Source organism: Carassius carassius, chromosome 38 (genome assembly GCF_963082965.1).
Source record: "Carassius carassius chromosome 38, fCarCar2.1, whole genome shotgun sequence".
Taxonomy (NCBI): domain Eukaryota; kingdom Metazoa; phylum Chordata; class Actinopteri; order Cypriniformes; family Cyprinidae; genus Carassius; species Carassius carassius.
The window spans coordinates 10,675,612-10,701,100 of NC_081792.1; the positions used below are offsets into that span (position 1 = coordinate 10,675,612).

The window sequence follows — 25,489 nt, forward strand, 5'->3', positions numbered from 1 at the left end:
TATGTGGAGAAAATTAGGGAAGCAATATTTCATGTATTTCAACCTTTTTGTGTGCATTCTTACATATTCTTGACCACATGTTTTATATTAATGTCTGTTTTGCCAGTTTCTGTGTAATAGGCCTGTTTATCCCATAATCAAGATTTCATTTATTCCTTAAATTAATTGGTTTTGTTTTATCTGCTGGTTTGCTCAGTCTCACTGTGGTGAGGTTCATTTTTATTATAACTCCCTGGGGCCTTTTTCACAGATTTTTACAGGAATGAGTATGCAAGCATATTACATTTGCATTGGCAAACAACTGTTGCCTGGGATCTGAAAGAGTCGCTGCTGGTCTGGTGACTGCTGCAGGTGCACATGTGAGAGTAGATTCAAAAACATGAGGCCTATCTACTTTCATGAGTATGACCAGCTTTAGAAAAAAAGACAGGAACCGACTCTCTAAGCATAATTACCTATTATAGGATTTTTCGTTTTTTTTAAAGGTGCTCTAAGTGATGTCACACATTTTTTAGGCCAAAACATTTTTTGTCACATCTAGCAAACATCTCCACACTATCCGCTAGCTGCTTGTCCCCTGAACACACTGTAAAAAAACGGGGTCTCTCTAGACACCACAGGCTCCACAAACGACAAGAAAAACAAACTGGGCTCACGCGCACCACAAAACATAACAAACTGTTCCAGCCAATAACCGACAAGAAAGATTTGGGGGTGGGGTTTGGGAGGTCAGTGCACGGATGAGGAGGAGGGAGGGTCTAGCTAGCCTCCGTTTTGTTTGACAACAATTTGAACGTCAACAAGAAGTTACGACTCCCGGCATCGCTTAGAGCACCTTTAATGCATAGAGAATATTATGAATGCATGGAAGTGACTTTAGCTCAACGTCTACCTGTCAGCAGATACAGAACATGATGGCTGTATCGGATGTGATATGCTGCTTGGAAAGTTACCCCATGACTAAAGAGGCTCTAGTGGTAAGATACTAACTCACTCTGTTTACACTGAGTTTATCCCAACAACTGTGATATGGTGTCACACTGAAAATTTGAATTAAAAGCATGGTTCACTCAAAAAAGCAAGTTGTTCCTAACCTGTATGAGATTTTTTCTTCTGCTGGACACAAGAGAAGATACTTTGAAGAATGTTGGTAACAGTTGCTGATGCCCATTGTATGGAAGCCCGTTTCCGCCACTGAATAAAAAATAAAACAAGATAATTGTGACTTTATATCGCACAATTCTGACTTTCATATCTTGTAATTCTGACTTTATAACACGCAAAAGTCTAAATTGTGAGTTTTAAAGTCAGAATTGCGAGTTCTGATTCTGATTTCTGAGTTGTTGTTTTTTTGCAATTGCGACTTTATATCTTGCAATTCTGACTTCTTTTTTTTCTCACAATTGCAAATTCATATCTCGCAATTCTGACTTCAGAATTGCAAGTTACAGAGTCAGAATTGCGAGATATGAACTCTTTCACATCACACAGTTCTGGTAAAAAAAATCAGAACTGTGAAATAAAAAGTCGCAATTAAATAATTTAATTTTTTATTAAGTGGCGGAAACGGGCTTCCATACCATTGACTTCCATAGTATGATAAAAATGACATGCATACACATTGTGGGCAGTTGCTGTTTAATGCATTAATTTACTTACTTAAAAAATGCAATCTTTAAGGAATGATTTGGTTTGTTGTATTCCAGGAAACCAGGTTTGGAAAGTTGATCAATGATGTGAGAAAAAAGAGCACAGATGAAGATCTTGTTAAGCGTTTAAAAAATCTGATTCGACATTGGCGGAGGATGGTTGGGGACAATGAAGTCACCGTAGAAGAGCTCTCAAACTTTGCAGTCAAATCGACTTCTGCTGAATGTATTCCTGGATCAACACAAACCCTTACTGAACATGACAACAGTAACATGAGTGAGAGAGTTGAAATGTCGCAGGGTTCTGTACCAGATAAAACCATTAAAAATCCAAACAGTTTTAGAAAAAGTAAAATACCTGTCCGTGCGATCAAACCATATTCTTCGTCCATCAAGTGTTTACAACAGTCCACAAGCTGGAGAACATCTCTGTCCAATCATCATTTCCAAAACGACCATAAGACCATTAGCAAAGACAAGCACATGTCTGAAAGAAACACCATCCCTGTCAGTCACAGCGACAAAAAGCACTTTTTGCCAGCCAAGGAACCAGCCCAATCCACTTCCAGTACTTCTCATCAAACAAATTCATTCTTCCAAGATCCACATGTAAAGATGCAACAGCCTTCAGACCTCCTCAACATACTCCAACCTGCTACACTAAATGGTAACCTCGATGAGGTCTCCAGCACAGTGAAAGAGACAAACATAAGGGCTATAGAGGATAAGATGAGGAAGAAACAGTGTAACAGTCACACTGTCACACACAATGGAGGGGACAGTACCAACACTGCACAACTGCAAGCGGCCAAACTAGCAAATGACTCTCATACTCGACCTATATCAAGCAAAACACTTACAAAAGATTACCAGAGATCAACAGGAAGTGAAATCCAGTGCAGTGATCAACAGATAAACTGGAGAGAGATGTCGCAAAGTAAGATGATTCAGAATAGCTTACTGACTTCAGAGAAGTCCGGGATGTTTTCTGTGGATGAGAGCATCAAGCAAGAGATAAAGAATTCCAGAGAGTGCAGAAAAACTCATGGGTTTATCCCAGAGTTCCCTGTGAAAGTCCTTCCAGGGGTCAGCCGAGAGGTCACGGAGCGAGACCTTGCCAGGATACACAGTCAGCGATGGCATGGTGTGAATGGCTGTTACGATAACCAGAATAATTGGTATGACTGGACTCAGTCCATCACCCTGGATCCATATGGGGATGGAAGTCAATTTAAGATTTTGCCTTATGTTGGCATAGATTATAGAGTATTCAGAGGTGGTTTGTAATCCATAAGACAATAGATTCACTGTCAGCAAGACAACATATATGAACATACAAAACCAACATGTACACTACCAGTCAAAAGTTTGGAATATTACACTTTTAGTTTTGTTTGTTTATGCTCACCAAACCTGCATTTGTTTTTCATAAAAAATACAACAAAACAGTAATATTGTGAATTAGAAATTCAAATAACTGTTTACAGTTGTAATGTTTTAAAATGTAATTAATTCATCTGATGCAAAGCTGAATTTTCAACATCTTTACTTCAATCTACAGTCTTCTTCCAAGATTCAGCTTTCAGAAATCATATTATAATATGCTGATGAATTATTTTTGGTGCTCAATTGTTAATAATAGTTAATTATTGTCAATGCTGAAAAGTTTTTTGCTGCTTAATAGTTTTTTTTTTTTTTTTACAATTCTTTTGTTAACAGAAAGTTAAATTAAAAGCATTTATTTGAAATAAGTATCCTTTGTACCATTATAAATTTGTTTACGGTCACTTTTGATCAATTGAATGTGTCTTTGTGGAATAAAATATGAATTTCTTTTTTAGCCAATAAATTAAAAACTAAATTACATCACTAAACTTCAGTAATCCCAATTTTTGTATTTGCAAACACTACTAAAGACTTCAAAATAATAATAAATAAAGGCCAACATTCTAGTTTTGAAAACAAAAATGCTTAAAAGAAAAAAGAAGTAGCCTACTCCATCATGGGAAGAAAAAAAAGAGCATGACATGAAAAATTATAGAAATTATTTTTATTTTGTTTGTTTATATAGCACAAATAAACAATAGGATAACCAATAAAGAAATACAAATATAATTAAGATTTGTTTAAAAACTTCGATTTAAACTTAAGTACAGAGGACAGGGATCTTAGAGATAAGGGAAGGCTATTCCAAAGCCTAGGACCAACAACTGCGAACGCACGATCCCCTCTCGACTTCAAACATGTTCGAGGCTGGGCCATTTCTGTTGGTGGACCGTATGCACCTGCCTGACGTGTTCAGACTTAAGAGTTCAGATAAGTATGTGTGCACAAGAACATTTAGACATTTAAAAACAAACAACATTTTGAAATCAACTTATTACAACCTGAATCTTAAAGTGGAATACAAAAAGACTCCCAGATCTTTCACAGTCAGTTTGATGTAAGAGTACAGATTGGAAACATTAACAGTAGTTTTTTTACCCACAGGACCCAAACACAATTGATTCCGTTTTACTCGCATTTAAGTTAAAAAAAATTTAAGGTCATCCAGGATCGTATATCATTTGTACAAACAACCAGTTTCTAAACTTTTCCTTTCAGTATGCTTCAAAGGCAGATAGATTTTAGTGTCATCTGCATCAAAGTGAAAAGACACTCTATGCCTCCTAAGAATGGTACCTAGAGGTAACAAGAATAGTGAAAACCGAGTTGGAGCCAAGATTGAACCTTGGGGAACACCACAGGTAAGAGGAGCTACAGCTGAGACAGAGCCTCCAATGTCAACTGAAAAGGTTCTGTCAGTAACTTAGGGCCCTTCCATGGATGCCCACATACTGTTCAAGACGTGACAAAAGAATGCCATGATCAACAGTATCAATTTCTGCCTATTCATAAGTCATTCATTTTCTTTCTTGTCAGCGTAATCTCTGAGGTTTTTTTTTGTTTGTTTGTTTTGTTTTTATGCAGTGTGCGCGGTTCTTGTAAGTGGGTGAGACCAAGCCATTGCTCGTATGCGGAAATGAGCTTCAGCTGTGATGGGGGGGGGGGGTTGCTGCGATGGTAACCAGGTGGGCCTTGTGCACAAAACTTTTTGCAGCAAATGGAGGAGGGTTAAAAAGGGGTCAAATTTCAAACCAGTTAAAGTCAAATCTAATTAACCAGAAAACATTCTTAAAGTCTGCATAGCATTTAAAAAAATAATAAAAGACACATTAGAGAATGAGCTGCAGAAAATGGAACATAATACACAACCATTAGAAAATCTCCTGGATAACAAAATCTATGCAATTTTGAGGTTTTAAAGTAAACAGGAATTGAGTTAAGAATATACTTTATTTTATTTATTAAATAATAATTTAAGAGAATTATTATTATTTAATAATTATAAGAGACCCAAATCCTTCAAGCATTACTACAAAAAATATTTAGTAGAGACTGAATACAGAAAAAACATGCATTGTAAAATAATAACCAGAAGACCAGACTGCGTCTCAGGCCTCCAGGGAGGTTCTGGACATGGTGCTGCACTTAGGGGTTTTCACTTCTCTGCTTCCTCCTGCACGCAGAGACTCTTCTTTAAGCTGGTCCTGCTACAGATAACCAACAATTACCCCTGTAACTGTAATGCAACCGTAGTTAATCGGTAAATCAGAATACAAAAAAGATCTTCTGTGTTTCTTACACTCTTCCTCATAATGTGCTGACGGAGTTCTTCACGGGTCAAAGGTCGTTCCGCTTCATCTATCAGAGAAGAGTCCTCTGCCTCATAATCATGCCTGAATCATGCACAATAAAATCAGAAGCATGTATTAACAATATGAAGTTACATATTTAATATTTCCATATATTTTGCCTGTGTGGCTCAATATATATAAAGCCGCTCATACCTGGTAGCAGGAGGCTGAACGCTCGCTTCGTGTGTCTGAACGTCTAGTTTCTGACCCAGCAGGAACGGAGCGACCGTTTTCAGATCAGAACTGTTCTCTGGGTCCTGTCAACATGTGAAATATGTTTACATTAAAGAGGTCACATGATGTTGCTAAAAAGAACATTATTTTGTGTTTTTGGTGTAATGAAATGTGTTTATGCTGTTTAGGGTTCCATATACTGTACATTATTGTTTTTCCTCTATGGCCCACCTTTCTGAAACGCATCAGTTTTTACAAAGCTCATCTGAAAAGTGAGGTGTTCTCTGATCGCTCAGCTATCCAGTGCTTTTTGATTGGCTGAATACCTCAATAATTACTGATTATAATGACTTCAATTCAATTCAATTCAATTCAATTCAAAAGCTTTATTGTCTATCCCCACAGGGGTAGAAAATTGTCTTTAGACAAAAGGCTCAACAAACAATATACAACTATCAATACACAGCTAACAACAATACAAATACAACAGACAACCACACAATTTAAGATAAGCCCCTCCCCTATTTCCTATTTAAAATGTCAACAGCCATCGGGATAAAAGACTTCTTATATTTGGCCTTTTTCGCCAACGGTACTTTAAATCGTCTACCAGATGGAAGTAAATAAAATGAGCTGTGCAGAGGATGGGTAGGGTCTGTCACAATAGCAGATGCTTTCCTTTTTACTGCCACAATATAAAGATCAGACAGGGTTACTTGTTTCTCACCAATAATTTTACCAGCTGTGTTTATAATCCTTAAAAGTCTATTTCTGCATTTAACAGAAAGAGAGTTGACTTATACTGTCTTTTTACGCATTGTATCGCATCGCATTGCATCGCACCGCAAAAACATAAAACCATGTCTGCATTTTTGAATGGAGAAACGACAAACAACAAGCGCTACTCTACACTGCACAGCATCTTCACAACATGGCGGTGGCAGCAACACTACAGTGAGAATAAAAGTTACGCCTTCTTTCTTTGCGTGAACATTTGGGCGTTGTTATGCAAATCTTCCCAGAGTGACATAAACATGGGGGCGTGTTTAAATGAGGTGTTTTTAGGAGGGCATGTACAAATCTTAACTTTTATAAAGAATATCTCTTTGGCTTTGAGACTTTAGTCTTTGCAACTTTAGGGATCTTATCTATTCACAAACAGCTTGTAACGAAAAGTTGAAATCGCATCATATGACCCCTTTAAATTTACATTAATGTTCAAAAGTTTCCAATGCTTTTTTAAAAGACTCTTATTCTTATTCTCAGCGAGGCTGTATTTATTTGATCAAAACTACAGTAAAAACTGTAATATTGTGAAATATTGCAAATGACTTTTTTCTATTTGAATGTATTTTGAAATCTAATTTATTCCTGTGATTTTCGCTGAATATATTTAACTGAGGAATGAGTTGAATGTTTTTCTCTGGTTACTGAATTGTATTTTACCTGCAATACTTTTTTTTAACCCTACAATCTAATGCACAACTTTGTATTTCTTATTTGCATTTGTTAAAGCCACATGAAATTGCTTTAATGCTATCAAACAACCTGTACCTTCTCTCACATGTGTGCTGGAGTGAATTAAGTCTTTTCTGTACCTTAGATTTAATGAAGGCTTGGATGGTGAGCAGTTCACTGGCCTTCTGCTCCACCAAGCCGAGGTACATCATCAGATTACTGTCTGTGATCCCAGAGGAAGATCCCAGCATGCCTTCCATCTGCCCTAAGCTGCAGTCAGTCTTTTTGAACATACTGTCTATCCCTAGAAATGACATCAACATAAGTAACTGCTACTTTTAAGTATAATCGTGTTATATATAGTAAGTAATATACTTATTCCAATATGATAATGTGGTCTTGATTCTTCCAGGGATCACAATCATCTGTTGATGCAGGTGTGATTCTGTTTGTACCTGTTTTGAACTGATCAAGGATCTTGCTGATGTGATCGGCCTGGTCTTCATACTGTTGAGTCTGTGCCTTACTCTCTTGCAGTTGTGCCTTCACCTGTTTTAAAGCCACCTGACTCTCCTGTTCCTGCTGGCGACTTTTTATGTTCAGCTGCTCCGTATCTTTTCTGATCTAGAAGAGCATCAAGACAAAAAATGGGTTTAAAATCATATTAAAATGTCAATATGAATAACATTATTCACACTGCATGTACATTCAGCTTGGTAGGCACAGGCTTTTGCTTGGTCTTCAAGATGTAATTTCCAGCGTTGTTATTGTTGACTAAAACTACAATTATTCAAGACCATTCCTGTGTATTAAAATGTAGCTGGAATGAAATATAAAAGCTTAAAGAGAAATGTTGACAACACTGACCTGTTGGATTTCCTCTCTCAGTTTCTCAGCTTCCGCATTCTGTTCATTAACGTAATTAAACAGAGCAAAGTTCCTTTCTTCACCTGTGAAAAAAAAAACAATCAGTTGTAGCATAACTCACTGGAATCTTTTGCTAGCACAAAAAATGAAACACAAAGCTCACCCTGAATGAATTTTGTAACCAGCTTCCCCAAATTATCTTCTCCAGTCAGTTCCTGAATCTGCTGGAAAGCCTTCCTCAGAGACTCAGGTGTCTCTTCTCCTCCGTCTGCCTTCCTCTGCTCCTTCATCTCTGCCATCAGCACACTTTGTTAACTTTTCAGCCAAAATACAGTAGCATTTCTGATTCATAACAATAACTGCTCTCTGACCCTGTCTGCGTCTGTTTTTCTTCCCATTATCCATGTTGGCTCTCTGATTATTCTTGGTGCTCATGAACTCTTTGAGTTGGTGTTCATGAGCGATGACTCTCTCCAGCTCCTGCATCTCAGCTGAGTACTGTGCAAGATCCTTCACCGCCTTCTCCTTTATCATGGAAGTCTTGGTCTGAGCATCCACTCTGAAATACACACAGATAACTCGAACCATTTTCAAACATCCAATAGACTTAATGAGGGTAGAGCAATTTATAATATCGTACAAGATTAAAAAAAACACTACTAAAAGTGATGTGTGCATTTTTTGTGTGTGCTTTTTCTCTTTTAAAAGTGGTTGGGAAACCTTTTGCATTTAAGTTCGACGATGCTAAATTCACAGATATTACAAGTATTCAGTTTAGTTAAAAATGACACATTCAATTTAATCTATAGTGCATGACAGAATAATATTACCAATAATATTGAATTGAGGACTTTACATATACATAAAATTGTCATGGATGCAGGCCATTAAATTCCTTAAAACTAAAACTATTTTAAGTATATAAAATATCATAGTCATGAAAATTTCTATAATGAATCTAATATTTTATTATTATTATTAATATTATTATTTAAGCTCATTCCTAATATATTTCATTAGCTTTTATTTAAAATACAGTTGAATTGACATTCATTAATATAAAGTGGTGTAAACACTGCATAAAATCATGTGCTGAACAACATAAAATGGGATTTTATGCCGTTTTCTAGCAATTTTCGTGCAGTGTTATTTTAATATTATTTATATAAAGTTTTACTTTTTAATACATTTAATTAATTCAGTATTATATTTAATATTTTAGTCCTCATTTTTCTGTTTTATTTTATTTATATGTTTTTATTTATATTTCAATTCAAATGTTTTTAATTTTCAAAATCACTTGTCAAAATCCCTGATATTTCCAGGTTTTTATGATTGTGGGAACACTGTATATTACCAAATCTTAAAATCTCAAAGTATCTCACTTTGCATCGTAAGCTGTAGCTGACTTGTCGACAACTTCAGCAATTTCCTTACGAATATCTTGCAACACCTGGAAGAAAGACAAGAGCACCTGTTTTAAAGGAATAGTTCACCCCGAAATGAAAGATTGCTGAAAACTGACTCAACCTCCCGACTCGGGCCATTCAAGATGTAGAAGAGTTTCTTTTTTCATCAGAACAGATCTGGCGAAATTTGCCATTACATCACTTGTTCACCAATGGATCCTCTGGGTGCCTTCGGAATGAGAGTCCATACAGTTGATAAAACCAAAAGGGGATGGACTTTTTAACTGAAGGAGGCATTAATTTGGAGTTTGGCCAGAAGTAATGGTATAAAGCCAAAAGGTCTGATGGATTTACTACCTACAAACACGCAGCTTTTCACAAGATGTTCTGATGGACACAATTTTCACAAGATGAACTGATGGACATGATGGACAAATGATGCTCATGTGGATTACAAGTGATATTTTTATCAGCTGTTTGAACTCTCGTTCTGACGGCACCCATTTACTACAGTGGATCCATTTGTGAGCAAGGAATGCAATGCCAAACTTCTCCAAATCTGTTCCGATGAAGTAATAACCTCACCTATATCTTGATGACCTGTAAAGTAAATTTTCTGAAAATTTTCATTTTGCAGGAATTATTCCTTTAACTGCGTTCAGTAAAACTCATTGTATAAAACACTCCAGAGCTGCCCAGGATCCACCACCTTCTCCAGTTTGCGATACAGCTGCTGGAATCGGGTACGCTGCATGTGTAGTGTCTCAATATCTTTTCTGTGCCGGCTGTTTATCTTCATCTGTTCGTTAAAGCGAGCACGAGACTGCAGGGACAACAAGGGAAAAATAAATGAATGGAGAAGATCATCCAAACATTGGGTATGTTTAAATGCACTGCTTTTCACCAATCCACATGAATCCAATCCACTTTCAGATTCTGAAAGTTCTGTTTATGAACCCTAAACTTTTCAATCAGATATTTCTTTAAATGTGCATTACATGGATTCTGAACAAAACTTCAGCATGTGAGTAGTGCCTAGTCGCTGCATTCAGAACCGCAAAATCCATTGCTTCTGCCTTTAGTGACGTATCTATAGAGCTAACAAACAAGCCAGAAGAGCTCTATAGATGTCACAATCTGTAGCTGGAGTGCTCGTGAGCTTCTCTAGAGGTCACTCCATTACAGACTCTTGCCACTTTACCCTGGACTTCATTCCCCATAATCCTTTGCCTTGGTTTCCCATGTTACCTTGTTTTTGACTCTGGACTGTTTCCTTGTCTTTTGGTTATTTGTTGCCTGCCCTAACCTTTGCCTGTTTATTGGATTACTATTTTGTCTCGTCCTGGATTATGATTGCTTGCTGGTGTTTGACCCTGCCAGTCTGATTACAATTCAAATAAAACTTGCATTTGGATCCACATCTCCGTTGTCATGACTCCACCGTTACAATAGACAATAGATAAAAAAAATATTCAGTTACCTTCACTGACCAGTTACTGTCAGTTATGTCATAGAATCTTGTCCCGTTTGCAGTTTACTCTGGCCAAAAACCACTTAAAGGGTAACTAAACCCCTGGTCAGAGCCTGACTCCAGCCACTGGCAATATTTGAAAAATGCTGAAAAGTGGGCAGAGCACAGCGGAGATAGAGGGGATGAACCGAGGGCGGGGCTGAGTGCGTGGGGCGTGAATCTGAGACCCGCAGTGACGGATTAATTGACAGCTGCTCCTAAAATGGAGAGTGACTGTAGTGACGCAAGTAGCTTTGCAACAGAGCGTTCATTTGAAGTAGAGGACTTTTCTCCCCCACATTTACCTGAAGTGGAGGATGTCGATGTATCTGTGGCCTGAGCCATATCATTTCGAGCCGCTGGCTCAAACTGCGGTCTTAACTCCCGCACCGCGTCGCTTTTAAGAGCGAGCTGTGTGGAGAAGCCCATTTCCACCTCCAATGCGTTGGAGAAGCAATTCCTCATAAAATGCAGTTTGCACACTCCAGCTCTAGGCGGGAACTCGCGATCTTTAAGGCCAAGTGCATGCAACCACTGGCGCCTAATTTTAAAGTCTGCTGGAAAACTATGCAGTCCAGCAGTGCTGTCGCAACCAGTAACACTTAACATACGTTCCATCCTGACCACTGTACTAAATACAGATAAATCTACACTAACTTGAAGCTATCCTAACTGATGAAATACTATGCTACTAACTAACTATGCTTCTAACAATACTAACGTTACACTAACAACTATGCTAATTAACTACATAGGCTACACGAAATAATCTAAATAAGTATGTAAATGCTATGCTAAATAGATGCTATAATAGTCTATCCTGGTCATTTTCAATACTCGCAATTCCAACTCCTGACTCACTACAGTGATTTTGATAGAACAAGATGGTTTTATACTGCCAAGGGCGTGGTAGCTCGTACCAAGGGCCGTGGTGAGCTGGAAACTGCTTACGTCAGTTGCCACCGCAACTTCCAATAGGAAAAATCAACTGCAGTAGCCACCATTCAACCTGAAGAGGGCAGCACTCAGACGATTTTACACCATATAGTATAGAATTAAAACACTTTATACTCAAATGTCAAAAAAGTTACTCGAATCAATGAACAGCACTAATAAAGCCCCATTCTTACAGATCATGAACTAAAAAAAGTTGGTTTAGGGTTTAGTTACTCTTTAAATCAGAAGGGTCTGATTTACATGTAAAGTTCCTACAACTCTGTGGTCTGTAAAAATGCATGCTGTGAAATGTCTGATTCTCTGTTTACCCGATCCAGTTTGCTCTGTGTGGTTCGTATGGCCTTCTGAATGTCGCGGGGCTGAGAATTGTGACCGTGAGAAGCCTGTCCTCTTCTCATTTCCGCCAGTTTTTTCTCCATAATCGTGATCTGTAAATCGAATGAATGCAAATAACTACATGTTGCATAGTATAAGAATGTGTTTTATGATGATGTTTAATAATTAGGCACATATGCACCTCTTTTTGCAGCTCTGCTTGGGTCTGTTTTTCTTTCTCAGTTTCTTCGTCTAGCTTGTCACGTTGCTTCAGCAGATCTCTGACAGCCTTGACAGCCGGACTTTCACTCTCTCTTTGCGCTTGCAGCAGCCTCTCTTGTTCGGCACGCAGTTCAGCAATCTGTTGCCTGTGTACAAACATGCACACACAAGGAAAGTAAATTGACTGGATGTTACATGTGACACTGAAGGCTGGAGTAATGATGCTGAAAATTCAGCTTTGCATCACAGGAATAAATTATTTTTTAAAAGTATATTCAAAGAGAAAACTATTATTTTAAGTTGTAATAATATTTCACAATATTACAGTTTTTTCTGTATTTTTAATCAAATAAATGCAGGCTTGATGAACAGAAGAAACTTCTTTCAAAAACATTAAAAATAGTAATGTTTCCAAACTTTTGTTCTGTACTGTATATATATACTCAAACACACACATTCCACAAAACACAATGCAGCAAATATAGCCTACATAATGCAACACTGTTGTGCAAAATGATGGCATATTATTTGCTTCAAATATGATCAGTTTTGTCATTGCTTTGTCTTTGTCAATAAACTTTGTTTCTGTGTGTGTATGTTATGCATTATCATGTTATTTTTATGTTAAAATAATATTGTGCATAAATGTCTTAAATCTTATTATTTTTTAGCTCTGCTGAAGTGAAGTATATTATTATGAATAACGCACAAATATACTATTTTAAAATGTTATATGAAATATGTATTTTACAAATCACGTTCTGCTCTAAAACGGCAAGAAATTCAAAGGCATAAATCGAAACAAATTGTGTTCCAAATCTTGAGGTTGAAATCTCAAAACATGAATTTTCAGTAAGTTAGTTTGTTCAGAGGTCGTGTACCATTAAGTTAAAAAAACTGTCATGTGGGTTAAGGCCAGTCTAAGGTGATGGCATTGAGCGCTGGACTGACCGCTGTTTGCGTAAAGTTTCTTCTTCCTGCAAGTAGAGCTCGCGATTCCTTTCCAGTCTGCGTAACTCCAGCCGCAGTCGATGCACTCTTTGTAGATCGGTCTCTTCTGGACACAAACAACTGGCTGCATAAGAACACTCATCTACATGATGATGATTATCAATTACAATGTTTAATTGCATACCACTTTCCCCCAAACTGCTGTCAAAGCCAGCTTTGGTCGTGGATCGTCCGCCAGACATAGTGAATCCAACACTGGGCTAACAACGGAAGTTTTGAATTATGATTAATAAACACAAAACAAGAGTAACAGCAAACTTCACCGTCACCGAGTCATATGATCAGTAAACAAAAAAAAGTTAATATGGTCTAAATATTTAGAGTACAAGCTAAACATTTTAGATGAGGTATGTATGCATCTGACTTTCCCTTAACATTTATGTGAGTGACTACTAGCTAACAAATTAACTAACTAACTAACGTTAACTAGGTAAATAAAGTCTTATCTTACCTTAGAAACTCTCAGGGTGACTTTAATCGTCTGCCACTGTTTTGGAGGGTTGATTGTTGTTAGCAACAGTATCTAAGAGAGATAACGGTCAGCAGGGGGTGCTGCGTCTTACAAACACGAGAGCATTATTTTTACTCATATTTTTTTATTTTATATTATTAAAATTAAACATGTTTATGCATGAGTTATACAAGAAACACACACACACAAATTTCAGCTGTATATGTATAGGTTTACGAGGACACCTTTTTCTGTCCTCGTACAAAACATTTGGCCCTTATCGAACTCGCTCAAATTCTTACACTTGTCCATTTTTCCTGCTTCTAACACATCAACTTTGAGGACAAAGTGTTCACTTTCTGCCTAATATATCCCAGCCACTAACAGGTGCCGTGGGCTCAGTAGCATTAGGTCACTCAGTTTCACCAGTGCTGTTCCTCTTGGAGTGAAGAACAGAGCCCCGACCCACACATTGCAGTGAGAGTCCTTCCAGAAAAAGCTTGAGCTCCTGAACAGAAGGACATGATTTACACTGGATGTCATCCTCCAGTCAAAAGAGGAGGCAGACAAAGACAGATAAATACTGATAAAAGTGCACACACAGTATACGAGACCTCCATCCTGACTCCTGGCAGTGGACCAATGATGTGATAAATGATTGTTGGGAAATTTTTAGTATATGCAAGAAGATTTATTCAAAGCACTTATGAAGTATGTAATGTATGACAAATCAAATACACTGTGGCTGCTGTGCCTCAATACTGTCTCCTGCAGATGACAGGATTTATTTGCTTACAAAAGGATTAAAACAAGTACTGTATATTAGTTTATATCTTAATAAAAATGTAAACATCCTGTAGTATGTGACTTACTTTTTGTTTTGCACTTTTTTAAATCTTTATATATATAATCTAAATAATAATGATTATTATATTATATCATATAGGCCTACTAACCGGGGTCACTAAAGGGACTTAGTGATGGGGAAATAAATATTGGATGGGAGAAAAAAATAAAATAATATGTAAAAACTCTCGAAAACCGTTTGAGTTCCCGCGAGAAATTATCAGTTTGCTAGCATATCTTTTGTGATGTAAATAAAATGAAGTGGAAGTCAATAAAAAACGAATGAATGAATGTTGTATATCAATGTCTTTGCGAGCGAAATAAAGTTACTCAGTACTTTTGCAAGACAACGAATCTTTTTTCCCTCCCGTCACGTCCACTTATGGGCTCCATAATAATAATACACATATTTTATTATTTATTTAGTAAAAACAAGATCTACAATTTAACACATAAATATAATAACTGGAAATAATGAATCAACACGGGACCTCCTTCAGACAGTGTACGAAGCTTTCAGAGTTCAGAAATATTATTTTCGATAACAATAGAGGCCCAATTCTGAGCGTGGCTCCGTTAAATTGATTGATTATGTATACAGTAAACATTTAACCGATCTAAACTAATCTAACCGAACTCTCTCGAAGCCCGTGGTAGGGGCGTGACAGAGTCACGTGACTCTTCCACCGAATCCTCCAGTGCGTGGCTCGTAGCGTCGCGGCTCGCGCTGAAAGATGGCCGCGGTGGAGCAGCGCCCGCCCGTGCGGGAGGGGATTCGGATCGCGGTGCTGTGCCTGTGCTGGTACACCGTCAGCTCTGGTGGCAACGTGGTCAATAAAATCATCCTCAACGGCTTCCCCTATCCGGTCACAGTGTCTCTCTTTCATATAGTCTCCATCATCGTGTTTCTCCCGCCGCTGCTGCGAGCCTGGGGCGTCTCGCGAGCGGAGTTACCGGCCCGTTACTACCGCTGGTTCATTCTGCCGCTCGCCTTCGGGAAATACTTCGCCTCCGTCTCGGCCCATTTCAGCATATGGAAGGTCCCGGTGTCGTACGCGCACACGGGTGAGTAACGGCTTAGGTTATTCGGTAAGAGAGGCCTTATTCTTCAAGCTCAATTTAAACCCAACCAGATCGGATAGTCTCGGCTCGGTTCGAGTTTTAAATCGCCGAGGGTTATTTATTTATCGCTGTCTGTCATTTACCACAAATATCTGGTGTGAATTCAGTCTGCGTTCCCAGTTTAAACGCCCACTTTTTTATCCAAACTCTAGGAAACCAATCGTAATTTAAGAGATTTTAGTTTTTATACGTCCGAGTTTTGACAACATTATACTTTAATGCAGCGATCCCAGACTACGTCACTTCCGCGCTCGCTCTTAACAACACTGCCACATCACCCACCTGCATGGCTGCAGATCTGTAACAAACACGTGTGTAGTTTAGGAAGCCCAATTTCCTTTTGTTGACATGTCCTCCGCTATTATCAAACTCCACGCATATATTAAAAGAAGCTTTATCTGCAGAATCCACAATGACAGAGTATTAGCAGAGTAGAGCTGGACATATAGACATGTCATGTTTTCTTACAAGCATGTTGTTAAAAATAATAATAAAACTACAGGAAAGTGAGGACTTATAGAGGTAAATTATTGTTTGAAAAGTTACACCATGACAGTGACGTCCTTCAATGTGATGCACAAGTCAGACATAACAAACATTTCACATGCATTCAATAATGTGTCTGAAGTAATCAAGTCTGAAACATAAAAGTGATACAAATAGTAATTATTTATAATGGTATTAAATGGTTTATCAACTTGCAAAATCATTCATATCAACACAATACAGACCTGCCTTCTGCTTCCTGATCTCTGTGTATACAGGTCCTTCTCAAAAAAATTAGCATATTGTGATAGTTCATTATTTTCCATAATGTAATGATAAAAATTAAACTTTCATATATTTTAGATTCATTGCACACCAACTGAAATATTTCAGGTCTTTTATTGTTTTAATACTGATGATTTTGGCATACAGCTCATGAAAACCCAAAATTCCTATCTCAAAGAATTAGCATATCATGAAAAGGTTCTCTAAACGAGCTATTAACCTAATCATCTGAATCAACTAATTAACTCTAAACACCTGCAAAAGATTCCTGAGGCTTTTAAAAACTCCCAGCCTGGTTCATTACTCAAAACCGCAATCATGGGTAAGACTGCTGTCCAGAAGGCCATCATTGACACCCTCAAGCGAGAGGGTAAGACACAGAAAGAAATTTCTGAACGAACAGGCTGTTCCCAGAGTGCTGGGAACAGCCTGTAAGTAAGGGAAGTCTTGTATTAAGGGAAGTCGTGGCCTAATGGTTAGAGAATCGGACTCCCAATCGAAGGGTTGTGGGTTCGAGTCCCGGGCCGGCAGGAATTGCGGGTGGGGGGAGTGCATGTACAGTTCTCTCTCCACCCTCAATACCACGACTTAGGTGCCCTTGAGCAAGGCATCGAACCCCCAACTGCTCCCCGGGCGCCGCAGCATAAAAGGCTGCCCACTGCTCCGGGTGTGTGCTCACAGTGTGTGTGTGTGTGTGTGTTCACTGCTCTGTGTGTGTGCACTTCGGATGGGTTAAATGCAGAGCACAAATTCTGAGTATGGGTCACCATACTTGGCTGAGTGTCACTTCACTCACTCACTCACTCACTGTATCAAGGCACCTCAGTGGGAAGTCTGTGGGAAGGAAAAAGTGTGGCAAAAAACGCTGCACAACGAGAAGAGGTGACCGGACCCTGAGGAAGATTGTGGAGAAGGACTGATTCCAGACCTTGGGGGACCTGCGGAAGCAGTGGACTGAGTCTGGAGTAGAAACATCCAGAGCCACCGTGCACAGGCGTGTGCAGGAAATGGGCTACAGGTGCCGCATTCCCCAGGTCAAGCCACTTTTGAACCAGAAACAGCGGCAGAAGCGCCTGACCTGGGCTACAGAGAAGCAGCACTGGACTTTTGGACAAATTTTGCATGTCATTCGGAAATCAAGGTGCCAGAGTCTAGAGGAAGACTGGGGAGAAGGAAATGCCAAAATACCTGAAGTCCAGTGTCAAGTACCCACAGTCAGTGATGGTTTGGAGTGCCATGTCAACTGCTGGTGTTGGTCCACTGTGTTTTATCAAGGGCAGGGTCAATGCAGCTAGCTATCAGGAGATTTTGGAGCACTTCATGCTTCCATCTGCTGAAAAGCTTTATGGAGATGAAGATTTCGTATTTCAGCACGACCTGGCACCTGCTCACAGTGCCAAAACCACTGGTAAATGGTTTACTGACCATGGTATTACTGTGCTCAATTGGCCTGCCAACTCTCCTGACCTGAAACCCATAGAGAATCTGTGGGATATTGTGAAGAGAAAGTTGAGAGACGTAAGACCCAACACTCTGGATGAGCTTAAGGCCGCTATCGAAGCATCCTGGGCCTCCATAACACCTCAGCAGTGCCACAGGCTGATTGCCTCCATGCCACGCCGCATTGAAGCAGTCATTTCTGCAAAAGGATTCCCGACCAAGTATTGAGTGCATAACTGAACATAATTATTTGAAGGTTGACTTTCTTTGTATTAAAAACACTTTTCTTTTATTGGTCGGATGAAATATGCTAATTTTTTGAGATAGGAATTTTGGGTTTTCATGAGCTGTATGCCAAAATCATCAGTATTAAAACAATAAAAGACCTGAAATATTTCAGTTGGTGTGCAATGAATCTAAAATATATGAAAGTTTAATTTTTATCATTACATTATGGAAAATAATGAACTTTATCACAATATGCTAATTTTTTGAGAAGGACCTGTAGATTATAGAGATTTCATATGATGTGTTTCAAATCAGCTTGGCAACTTGTGTATTGTATAGAATTCCCTCCTGTGTGTTGTGCATGAACTCATCACTCTTAATTACACTGTTTGGACACTTGAAGGAGACATGATGTAACTGTGATTTCCAGGCTTGGAAAAGTCACGGTAGTTTTTTTCCACAAGTTTGTAATAATTCTTTAGGGTCTTCGTGAAATGTTCTGCAAAATAGTTTGGTTAAAATTCCTCAGTGGTTTTGTAAAACGACACCCTTTTTAGCTCGTCAACAGCTCTGTTCACAGCGAGCCGTTTCGATGCATGTCTCTTTAAATGATAATGAGCTACTGCTAAACCCCGCCCTCGCTTCGGTGCAAGAGAAGCTTAAAAAAAGTGAAAATTTTAAAATTTTTACTTTGTTTCTATTTATACAGATTTTTAGTCTAGTCAGCTGTTCTACGTTACTGGAAACATTTTGTAAGTGTTCAGATTTGTAATGTTTTTTGGCTTTAGTGTCAGATGACCTACGAGTGCAGCCTGTTTGCAGCGACGTCTGATGCATTTAAGTTTGTTCGGATGCCGATTGCTTTAAACAGCTGTGTGTTTTAAATCTGAAGCAGCATTAGTGCAGGAGTCAACAGGGAGAGCGTGAGTTGTTTTTGAAGTCTCGACTGCTGCTGAGATGTTTCAGACCCCAGGTGTGATCTAGGGCTGTCACTTTTGAGAAAAATCTAATTCGAACGGATATCAAATATCATGCAATGTATTCGAATATCTACGTGCCCGCCCTCCCGCGCATAAAAAAAACATAGCCTAATGGAGATTCAATCACAAATGTATTAACAGTGAGGCAAAAAAAGTACTATCTGGATTGTTTTTACATTGTTTGAAACAGCAGGTTATCAACTTATAATATCAACTATCATATGAAGTGCCACTATGCCATGGCCGGCTCTAGGTTATTTGGTGCCCAAGGCGAGAGACGAGGGCCTACGCTACAATACGAGTGCCCTCTACTGGATAAGATGGCAAAGAATAAAATAAAAACTAACGGTCTAATCATAGACTGTAAAAAATGCGCTACACATGGCATTTTAAAAACCGGATATTTTATTTATAGTTCGATTACGGATATTTCACGTCATGTTCGAATGCATATTCGAATATCGAATAAAAAGTGACAGCCCTAGTGTGATCACAAGACTGCACAGACGAACATGTGACGAAACTAATGGCTGATTAGATCACGCAGATGAGTGAATGCATGTCTTCTTTTCATTCCTTCATTCTAGTGAAGGCCACCATGCCCATCTGGGTGGTCCTGCTATCACGGATTATCATGAGAGAGAAGCAAACCACAAAGGTCTGTCTGCATCTAAACACAGTTAGAAAGAAGTCATGTATTTACTGAATTCAAAATGGCTTAAACAGTCACTGGTTGCCTATTAGTAAGTTTGAATTGTTTGATGAGTTTGGTTCTTTTTTGACCAGGTGTATGTGTCTCTAGTACCCATCATTGGAGGTGTCCTGTTGGCCACGGTCACTGAACTGTCCTTTGACGTCTCTGGATTGATCAGCGCTCTGGCAGCTACGCTCTGCTTCTCTTTACAGAACATATTCTCCAAAAAGGTTCATTTAAGTAGGAGGTGATTTCTGTCAATTAGAAAAGAAAAGTCTGGACGGGTTTCCTGTATGAAATGATGTTTGTGGTTGTTTTAGGTCTTGCGTGACACAAGGATTCATCACCTCCAGTTACTGAACATCCTGGGCTTCAATGCACTCCTGTTCATGCTGCCCACGTGGATTCTGGTGGATTTCTCATCCTTCCTGATGGATGGAGACCTGGTAAATGGGTTTTTAATGGTTTTTATCGGAATAAGAGGATGTTTATCTGAAAATATGTCTTCATTTTTGTTATCCCAAAGGTCATGTCATTCAAAAGTGTAGGTAGGGTCAGTAAGATTTAAATTTTTATGTTTTTTATTTATTCAGCAATTGAAGTAAAGACTTTTAAATTCTTACAAACCATTCTTTTTCAAATAAATTGTTCTTTTGAACTTTCTATTCATCAAAGAATCCAGAAAAAGTGTCATGGTTTCTTCAAAAATATTAAGCAGAAAAACAGTCGTTAAAGTTAATAATCAGAAATGTTTCTTGAGCAGCAAATCAGTATATCAGAATTATTTCTGAAATATAATGTGACACTGAAGACTGGAGGAATGATGCTGGAAATTCAGCTTTGCATCACTCCATTTTATTAATATAGAAAACAACATTACTGTAATTTGTATCCAATAAATGCAGCCTTGGTGAGCATAAGAGACATGCCTCAAAAACATAAAAAAATAGTAGTGGACATTTTTTTCTTGTGATTTTTGAGGTTAATAAGTTATGACTCGGTTTCAAGAGATTCAACCCAACTCTTTATGCCCACACTTTTTCTTCTACAGACAGAGGTTTCCAACTGGACAGGAACAATCGTGCTCCTCCTCATTAGTGGTTTCTGCAACTTTGCACAAAACATGATCGCTTTCAGTGTGCTGAACCTGGTGAGCCCACTCAGTTACGCCGTGGCCAACGCAACGAAGAGGATCATGGTCATCAGTATATCCCTGCTGATGCTCAGGAACCCCGTCAACACCTCCAACATCATCGGCATGATGACGGCAATACTGGGCGTCTTCCTCTATAATAAGGTCATTATACACGCCATCCATTGTTTGTTCAACCACTAATGAGGAGGAATGTTAAAAACTGATGTCAACTTAAATATCATTGCTTTTCTCACCAGGCGAAATACGATTCTAACCAGGAGGCCAAAAAGAAACTGCTGCCAGTTTCAGCAAAGGATTTGGTTTCCTTCGACAAGCCCCAGTCCAACGGCTCCGGGCCCTTCGCTCACAGCTCAGACTTTCAGCACAGTCGCAGCGCAGTACTCACCGATCACTTTGAGTACAGTCGACAGGCCTACACGACCAGTTACAGCTCCAAGCAGTATGTTGTGTGAGTCGAGCACTTTGGAGGACTCTAAAGACTCTTCAGAGGAGACGGCTGTGTGTTTCATACAGACGAGGAAGTGGCAGAATGACCAGAAAAAGAATGTTTACTCACAGAATCCTACTGCTTTTTTCAAAGGCCTGTTATTTATTTCATTACAAACCCTATTTTGTATGGTTTCCCATTTACGAGGAATATCTCAGTGGTGTGCTGGGATGTTTTTGCCAGTTTTTTTTTTTTTGCACCGGATGCATTTCAGCCAAGTTCAGAATGTAACTTGTCTTCGACGTCATCGTGCTGCAGCGAGAGAGAGACAGACAGCGAGCGAGACACACACTGAGTCACTGCAAATACAAATGCTTTTAATTTGTAACTATTTATTTTTCTAGAGGAAGGTGTATTGGTTGACCATATCGTGAACTGAAACACCCCATTGGATTGTTTTGAATCTCTAATATCTGTGAAGGAATGCTTTTTTTAGTTCCGGGGGTGTAAAATTAAACTGAGGTCACTGTACAAGATCACTTGAATCATGGTTCACACGTTCATGTGCATGATAATCAATTTTTTGTATTGATGTTTTATTAATGCTGTGCAGACGGGAATTACCGTACAATGGCCGTAACTTATGGGTCAGTTTCAGTAGTATTAAATGTCTGGGAAGGGAAAATGGGGGATTCATAAAGCAGTTTATTTATTTGTATTTTTCAGGAAATTGACATTCTGTACGTTTAAATTTGTCTCCGTTCCTCAAACTGACATCGTTTCGTGACAGCTGGAGGTGTTTCAAGCCCTTTTAGCGTGTAAAAACTGTAGTAAACAGAATCCGTCAACTCATTTTGGGGATAAATATGCAAAAATTGGAAAAAATATATACTTTTTAGATGTTATTTCACCGTTATCATCTTCATTCTCAAATGTATGCCTGTTTTAGCTAAATGTGTGAAGTGAGGGATTAGTTTAATGTTTGTAAGCTAGCTTTTTTCCCCTCTATTTTTGATTTATTGTCTTGCTGCTGGAAAGTTAAGACACTTTTTTTTTTTTTTTGGGTCAAAAAACGTGTATGTTTGCATAACTGCAATAAGAAAAGAACTTTAAGTGTTATGGATTTCAAATAGCATCTTGACATTTTTCACGTTGTGTATTTTGAAGGACTCGGTCTTCCTATTGTGAATTTATTGGATCAGTTCAGGCAGATGAAGCGGTTCATTAACTGATATTGTAACTTGTGCAGCCAAAAGGAAGACTGTGTGTGTGTGTGTGTGTGTGTGTGTGTGCCCTCTTCCTTATACCTGTTTTTCACCGGATGAAACCTATCGCTCTTACTTTGTTACATCACTAGTCTGTTTTTCAGTGCCGATTTCTTCTCTTCTCCCCAATTCTTACTGCTTTTAGGTGACTGGTTGTAATCTGTACAGGAAACATTGTGCTTGTGCGTCGTAATCATTAACAAGAGATTGTATGCCAGTACTGGAATCCTCAAAATGAGATTTTAAGGCGTTCAGGAAAGTCTTTCTAATTTTTGTGTTGATTTATTACACCGTAAATCATTGTAAGTTGAGCCTAAACCCATGAACTCAGCTCAACAGTTCCAATATTTAACTGATTTTATCTTTTTTTATTCAGAATATCATGCACTACTGTAGTCCTTAATGATTCTTCAGCATCTTCAAGCTCTTAGATTTTTCCCCTTTTGGAGATTGACTTGTGTCTCTGTAATCTGACAGCCATGTTAAGATCTGTTAATTGGGTTTTCTTCGTTTGTTTTCTATGGTGCGTTGAGACCGTTTTACTCTCAGCCGGTCTCTATATATGATTTAGTTTTTAAGATGCCTTGGTACAGTTAATGTCATATTTCTCCCAGTCAGTTTAAAGGTTATAAGATGACTTATTTTTAAATGTGAAAATAAAGAAGAGTAATTGATAAAGTGTAGCTGTAGTCTTTGTTAAGGTCTAATTTAGGATCTAAAAATGTCTTTTGTTTTTAAGCACAACCTCGTGAACCTCTCTGTAGGGAGAATATTCACAAGAATAGAAAATAACATTAACCCTTTTTGTTTTTATGAGTAGCACAGTTTAAAACCTCCCAAATATTATTATTCTTAGTTCGAAGTTAGAATTCTCAAATGCAGTTTTTTATTATTATTATGTGAAAAGGGTTCAAACTTCTTTACACAGGCTAATTTCTTAATATTAAAAAAAGTCACTAAGGATATTTAATTAAATATTTATCTGTGAATTTGAATATAATAATGATAGATTTAATTTTTTTCTCACCAAACTCCATCCTTAATGGACATAAATCTTCCAGAAAACCATTCAGCTGATATAAAAACGTGTATCTTGTGAGCACAACATCTAAAATCCAATAAACCAAATACAGTTGGACAGCGGGCCATTATGAGAACACATCATAGACGCTTTCCTTTTTTTTTTCATTTGCTTTTCTCATGTTCTCCACAAATGCGCTTTAGATACAGATAAATGCTGTTTGCATTGCTATTTAGATTTTTCAAGAAACAAGAAGCCACTAAGAAAAAAAGCCACACAAAATTGGTTCCTTTCCTATCTGACCGACAGAGGGAGACAAACCTCAGTTTTCCTCTCCATCACAGTTCAGACGCGAAAGAGCCAGCATTCAACATGTACGACGTTTCCAAAACTTATATTAACTCAAACCATTACTCAAGTCACTAATAAACTAAACTCTAGGTTTCGACAAAACATCATTCCTCGCGCCTGAACATGTAGCCATGCAAAGACGTGGTTTATTCTAATGCGTCTCGCCCAGCTGATAGGCCTGTGTATGTAAATGCGGAGTTGCCCGATGGATTTGCCTTCCTTCATTCACTTCTCGAGCACTTCCTGCTGTGACAGCTTCGAGAGCTCGCGCTGCGCTTCAGGAAACTGCTGCAGTCTGCTTCACTCACATGACATCAAGCTTTGGAAATAAAACACATGGTAAGGCCAGCTCGATTCTCTTTTTAGTGGAATAGGGATTCTCAGACCTCCTATTTAATTAGTATTAGATGAAGAATCAGTTCATTCTGATACTGATATCATAAAGTTTGGTCAGACCTAAATCGAAATAATCACTTACTTCTCCTGTATTAAGTTGTTGTAAGCTTTTACTCCAGTATCTATTTTGGTCAGCATCAGCATCAGCAGCCGAGATCCTAAAACACTGTCTGATCTGAAGCTAGTCTAATTTGAGAACAGCCTGATCATGGGATTTTTTAGTTTTATAAACCTAAATCGCATTTAACCCTAGAGTAGCCAATCCTGCGTTGTCTTGATTCATGATCTTCATCCTTTTTTTTTTTTCTTCCTATGAATATTTTTAGCACATTTCAACTAATGTGAAATATCACTTAGCCCTGAGTTGAAACACGCATTGATAAATAAATTAAAAAGTTAAAAGTTGTTGAAGACGTCTCTCAAAGGAATGCAAAACGAGTCTCTGTGAGAAGGAACATTTTAGTGCATGATTTCAAAGTGTGAATGACATGATTGTTTGGATTGTGGCTGGAGCAGATGAGACAAAGCTTTCATTTTTTTCTTCTGTCTTTGACGCTAGTTGCGTTCTTAGCAAAGCATGCAGCTGATTGGCTGGCTTTTAGCTGTCATCTCCATGGCAACCTTTGCTGAGTGATGTGCTGTGCAAAGGTGTGTGGTTGGAGACACTTCCTGTGCCTCACTATTGTTCTGAATCTGCCGCTCACTTCATGAACACTTCACGGCAGTTTATTATCTCCCACGCAACGTGTGATGTCTTTAAGTTATTGTTTTAAAATACCACACATGCAATACTTATAGATGCATGTTAAATCACTGATTATCATCCACGCCCTGAGGAAGGTAATCAAATCAGAGACAAGATACTATACTGATGACAATGAGTGGTCTGAAGTCTATTATAGTCCATTCTGCTGAAACCACAGCGATGGCATGCACTTCTGCTAAAAACTTCTACTTTCCACAACTGATTCGGATCAATACCTATTTCTGAACAAACAACAATGTGTTCTATTACAGTTAAGTCCTCTGAGC

At 38.4% G+C, this 25,489-nt stretch overlaps 3 protein-coding genes across 4 annotated transcripts; 2 read left to right on the forward strand and 1 right to left on the reverse strand.

Moving 5' to 3' along the window:
* The first annotated feature begins 878 nt into the window (after positions 1 to 878).
* LOC132118998 (mediator of RNA polymerase II transcription subunit 26-like) lies at positions 879 to 3,068 on the forward strand. Its single transcript, XM_059528737.1, has 2 exons — positions 879 to 977; positions 1,707 to 3,068. Exons 1-2 carry the CDS (start codon positions 912 to 914, stop codon positions 2,934 to 2,936), a joined length of 1,296 nt encoding a protein of 431 aa, XP_059384720.1. The 5' UTR covers positions 879 to 911; the 3' UTR covers positions 2,937 to 3,068.
* A 1,120-nt stretch (positions 3,069 to 4,188) lies between these two features.
* odad1 (outer dynein arm docking complex subunit 1) lies at positions 4,189 to 13,913 on the reverse strand. 2 transcript variants are annotated; one of them, XM_059528739.1, is made up of 15 exons: positions 13,761 to 13,913; positions 13,434 to 13,509; positions 13,250 to 13,355; positions 12,279 to 12,444; positions 12,070 to 12,189; positions 10,004 to 10,117; positions 9,271 to 9,338; positions 8,257 to 8,444; positions 8,049 to 8,177; positions 7,886 to 7,968; positions 7,474 to 7,642; positions 7,159 to 7,322; positions 5,540 to 5,643; positions 5,335 to 5,428; positions 4,189 to 5,239 (listed from the first exon to the last, which is right to left on the reverse strand). In XM_059528739.1, exons 2-15 carry the CDS (start codon positions 13,489 to 13,491, stop codon positions 5,144 to 5,146), a joined length of 1,659 nt encoding a protein of 552 aa, XP_059384722.1. In that variant the 5' UTR covers positions 13,492 to 13,509; positions 13,761 to 13,913; the 3' UTR covers positions 4,189 to 5,143. The 2 variants fall into 2 exon arrangements, with proteins under 2 accessions (XP_059384722.1, XP_059384721.1); XM_059528738.1 differs by having other exon boundaries at positions 4,189 to 5,242.
* A 1,424-nt stretch (positions 13,914 to 15,337) lies between these two features.
* On the forward strand, positions 15,338 to 21,463 carry LOC132119286 (solute carrier family 35 member E1-like). Its single transcript, XM_059529118.1, has 6 exons — positions 15,338 to 15,671; positions 19,735 to 19,805; positions 19,934 to 20,071; positions 20,162 to 20,287; positions 20,893 to 21,138; positions 21,234 to 21,463. The coding sequence occupies exons 1-6, from the start codon at positions 15,341 to 15,343 to the stop codon at positions 21,447 to 21,449; spliced, it is 1,128 nt and encodes a 375-aa protein (XP_059385101.1). The 5' UTR covers positions 15,338 to 15,340; the 3' UTR covers positions 21,450 to 21,463.
* Positions 21,464 to 25,489: the final 4,026 nt, after the last annotated feature.

Excerpts from the sequence above, each read along its gene's own strand:
- LOC132118998 (XM_059528737.1), top strand. The coding sequence starts at position 912 with ATGATGGCTGTATCGGATGTGATATGCTGCTTGGAAAGTTACCCCATG. Across the intron at positions 978-1,706 it reads TGACTAAAGAGGCTCTAGTG|GAAACCAGGTTTGGAAAGTT; the intron begins GTAAGATACTAA and ends GTTGTATTCCAG.
- odad1 (XM_059528738.1), bottom strand. The coding sequence starts at position 13,491 with ATGTCTGGCGGACGATCCACGACCAAAGCTGGCTTTGACAGCAGTTTG. Across the intron at positions 13,356-13,433 it reads CAGCAGTTTGGGGGAAAGTG|AAGAGACCGATCTACAAAGA; the intron begins GTATGCAATTAA and ends GTTTGTGTCCAG. Across the intron at positions 7,969-8,048 it reads GGTTACAAAATTCATTCAGG|GTGAAGAAAGGAACTTTGCT; the intron begins GTGAGCTTTGTG and ends TTTTTTTCACAG.
- LOC132119286 (XM_059529118.1), top strand. The coding sequence starts at position 15,341 with ATGGCCGCGGTGGAGCAGCGCCCGCCCGTGCGGGAGGGGATTCGGATC. Across the intron at positions 15,672-19,734 it reads GGTGTCGTACGCGCACACGG|TGAAGGCCACCATGCCCATC; the intron begins GTGAGTAACGGC and ends CCTTCATTCTAG. Across the intron at positions 20,288-20,892 it reads TCCTGATGGATGGAGACCTG|ACAGAGGTTTCCAACTGGAC; the intron begins GTAAATGGGTTT and ends TTTCTTCTACAG.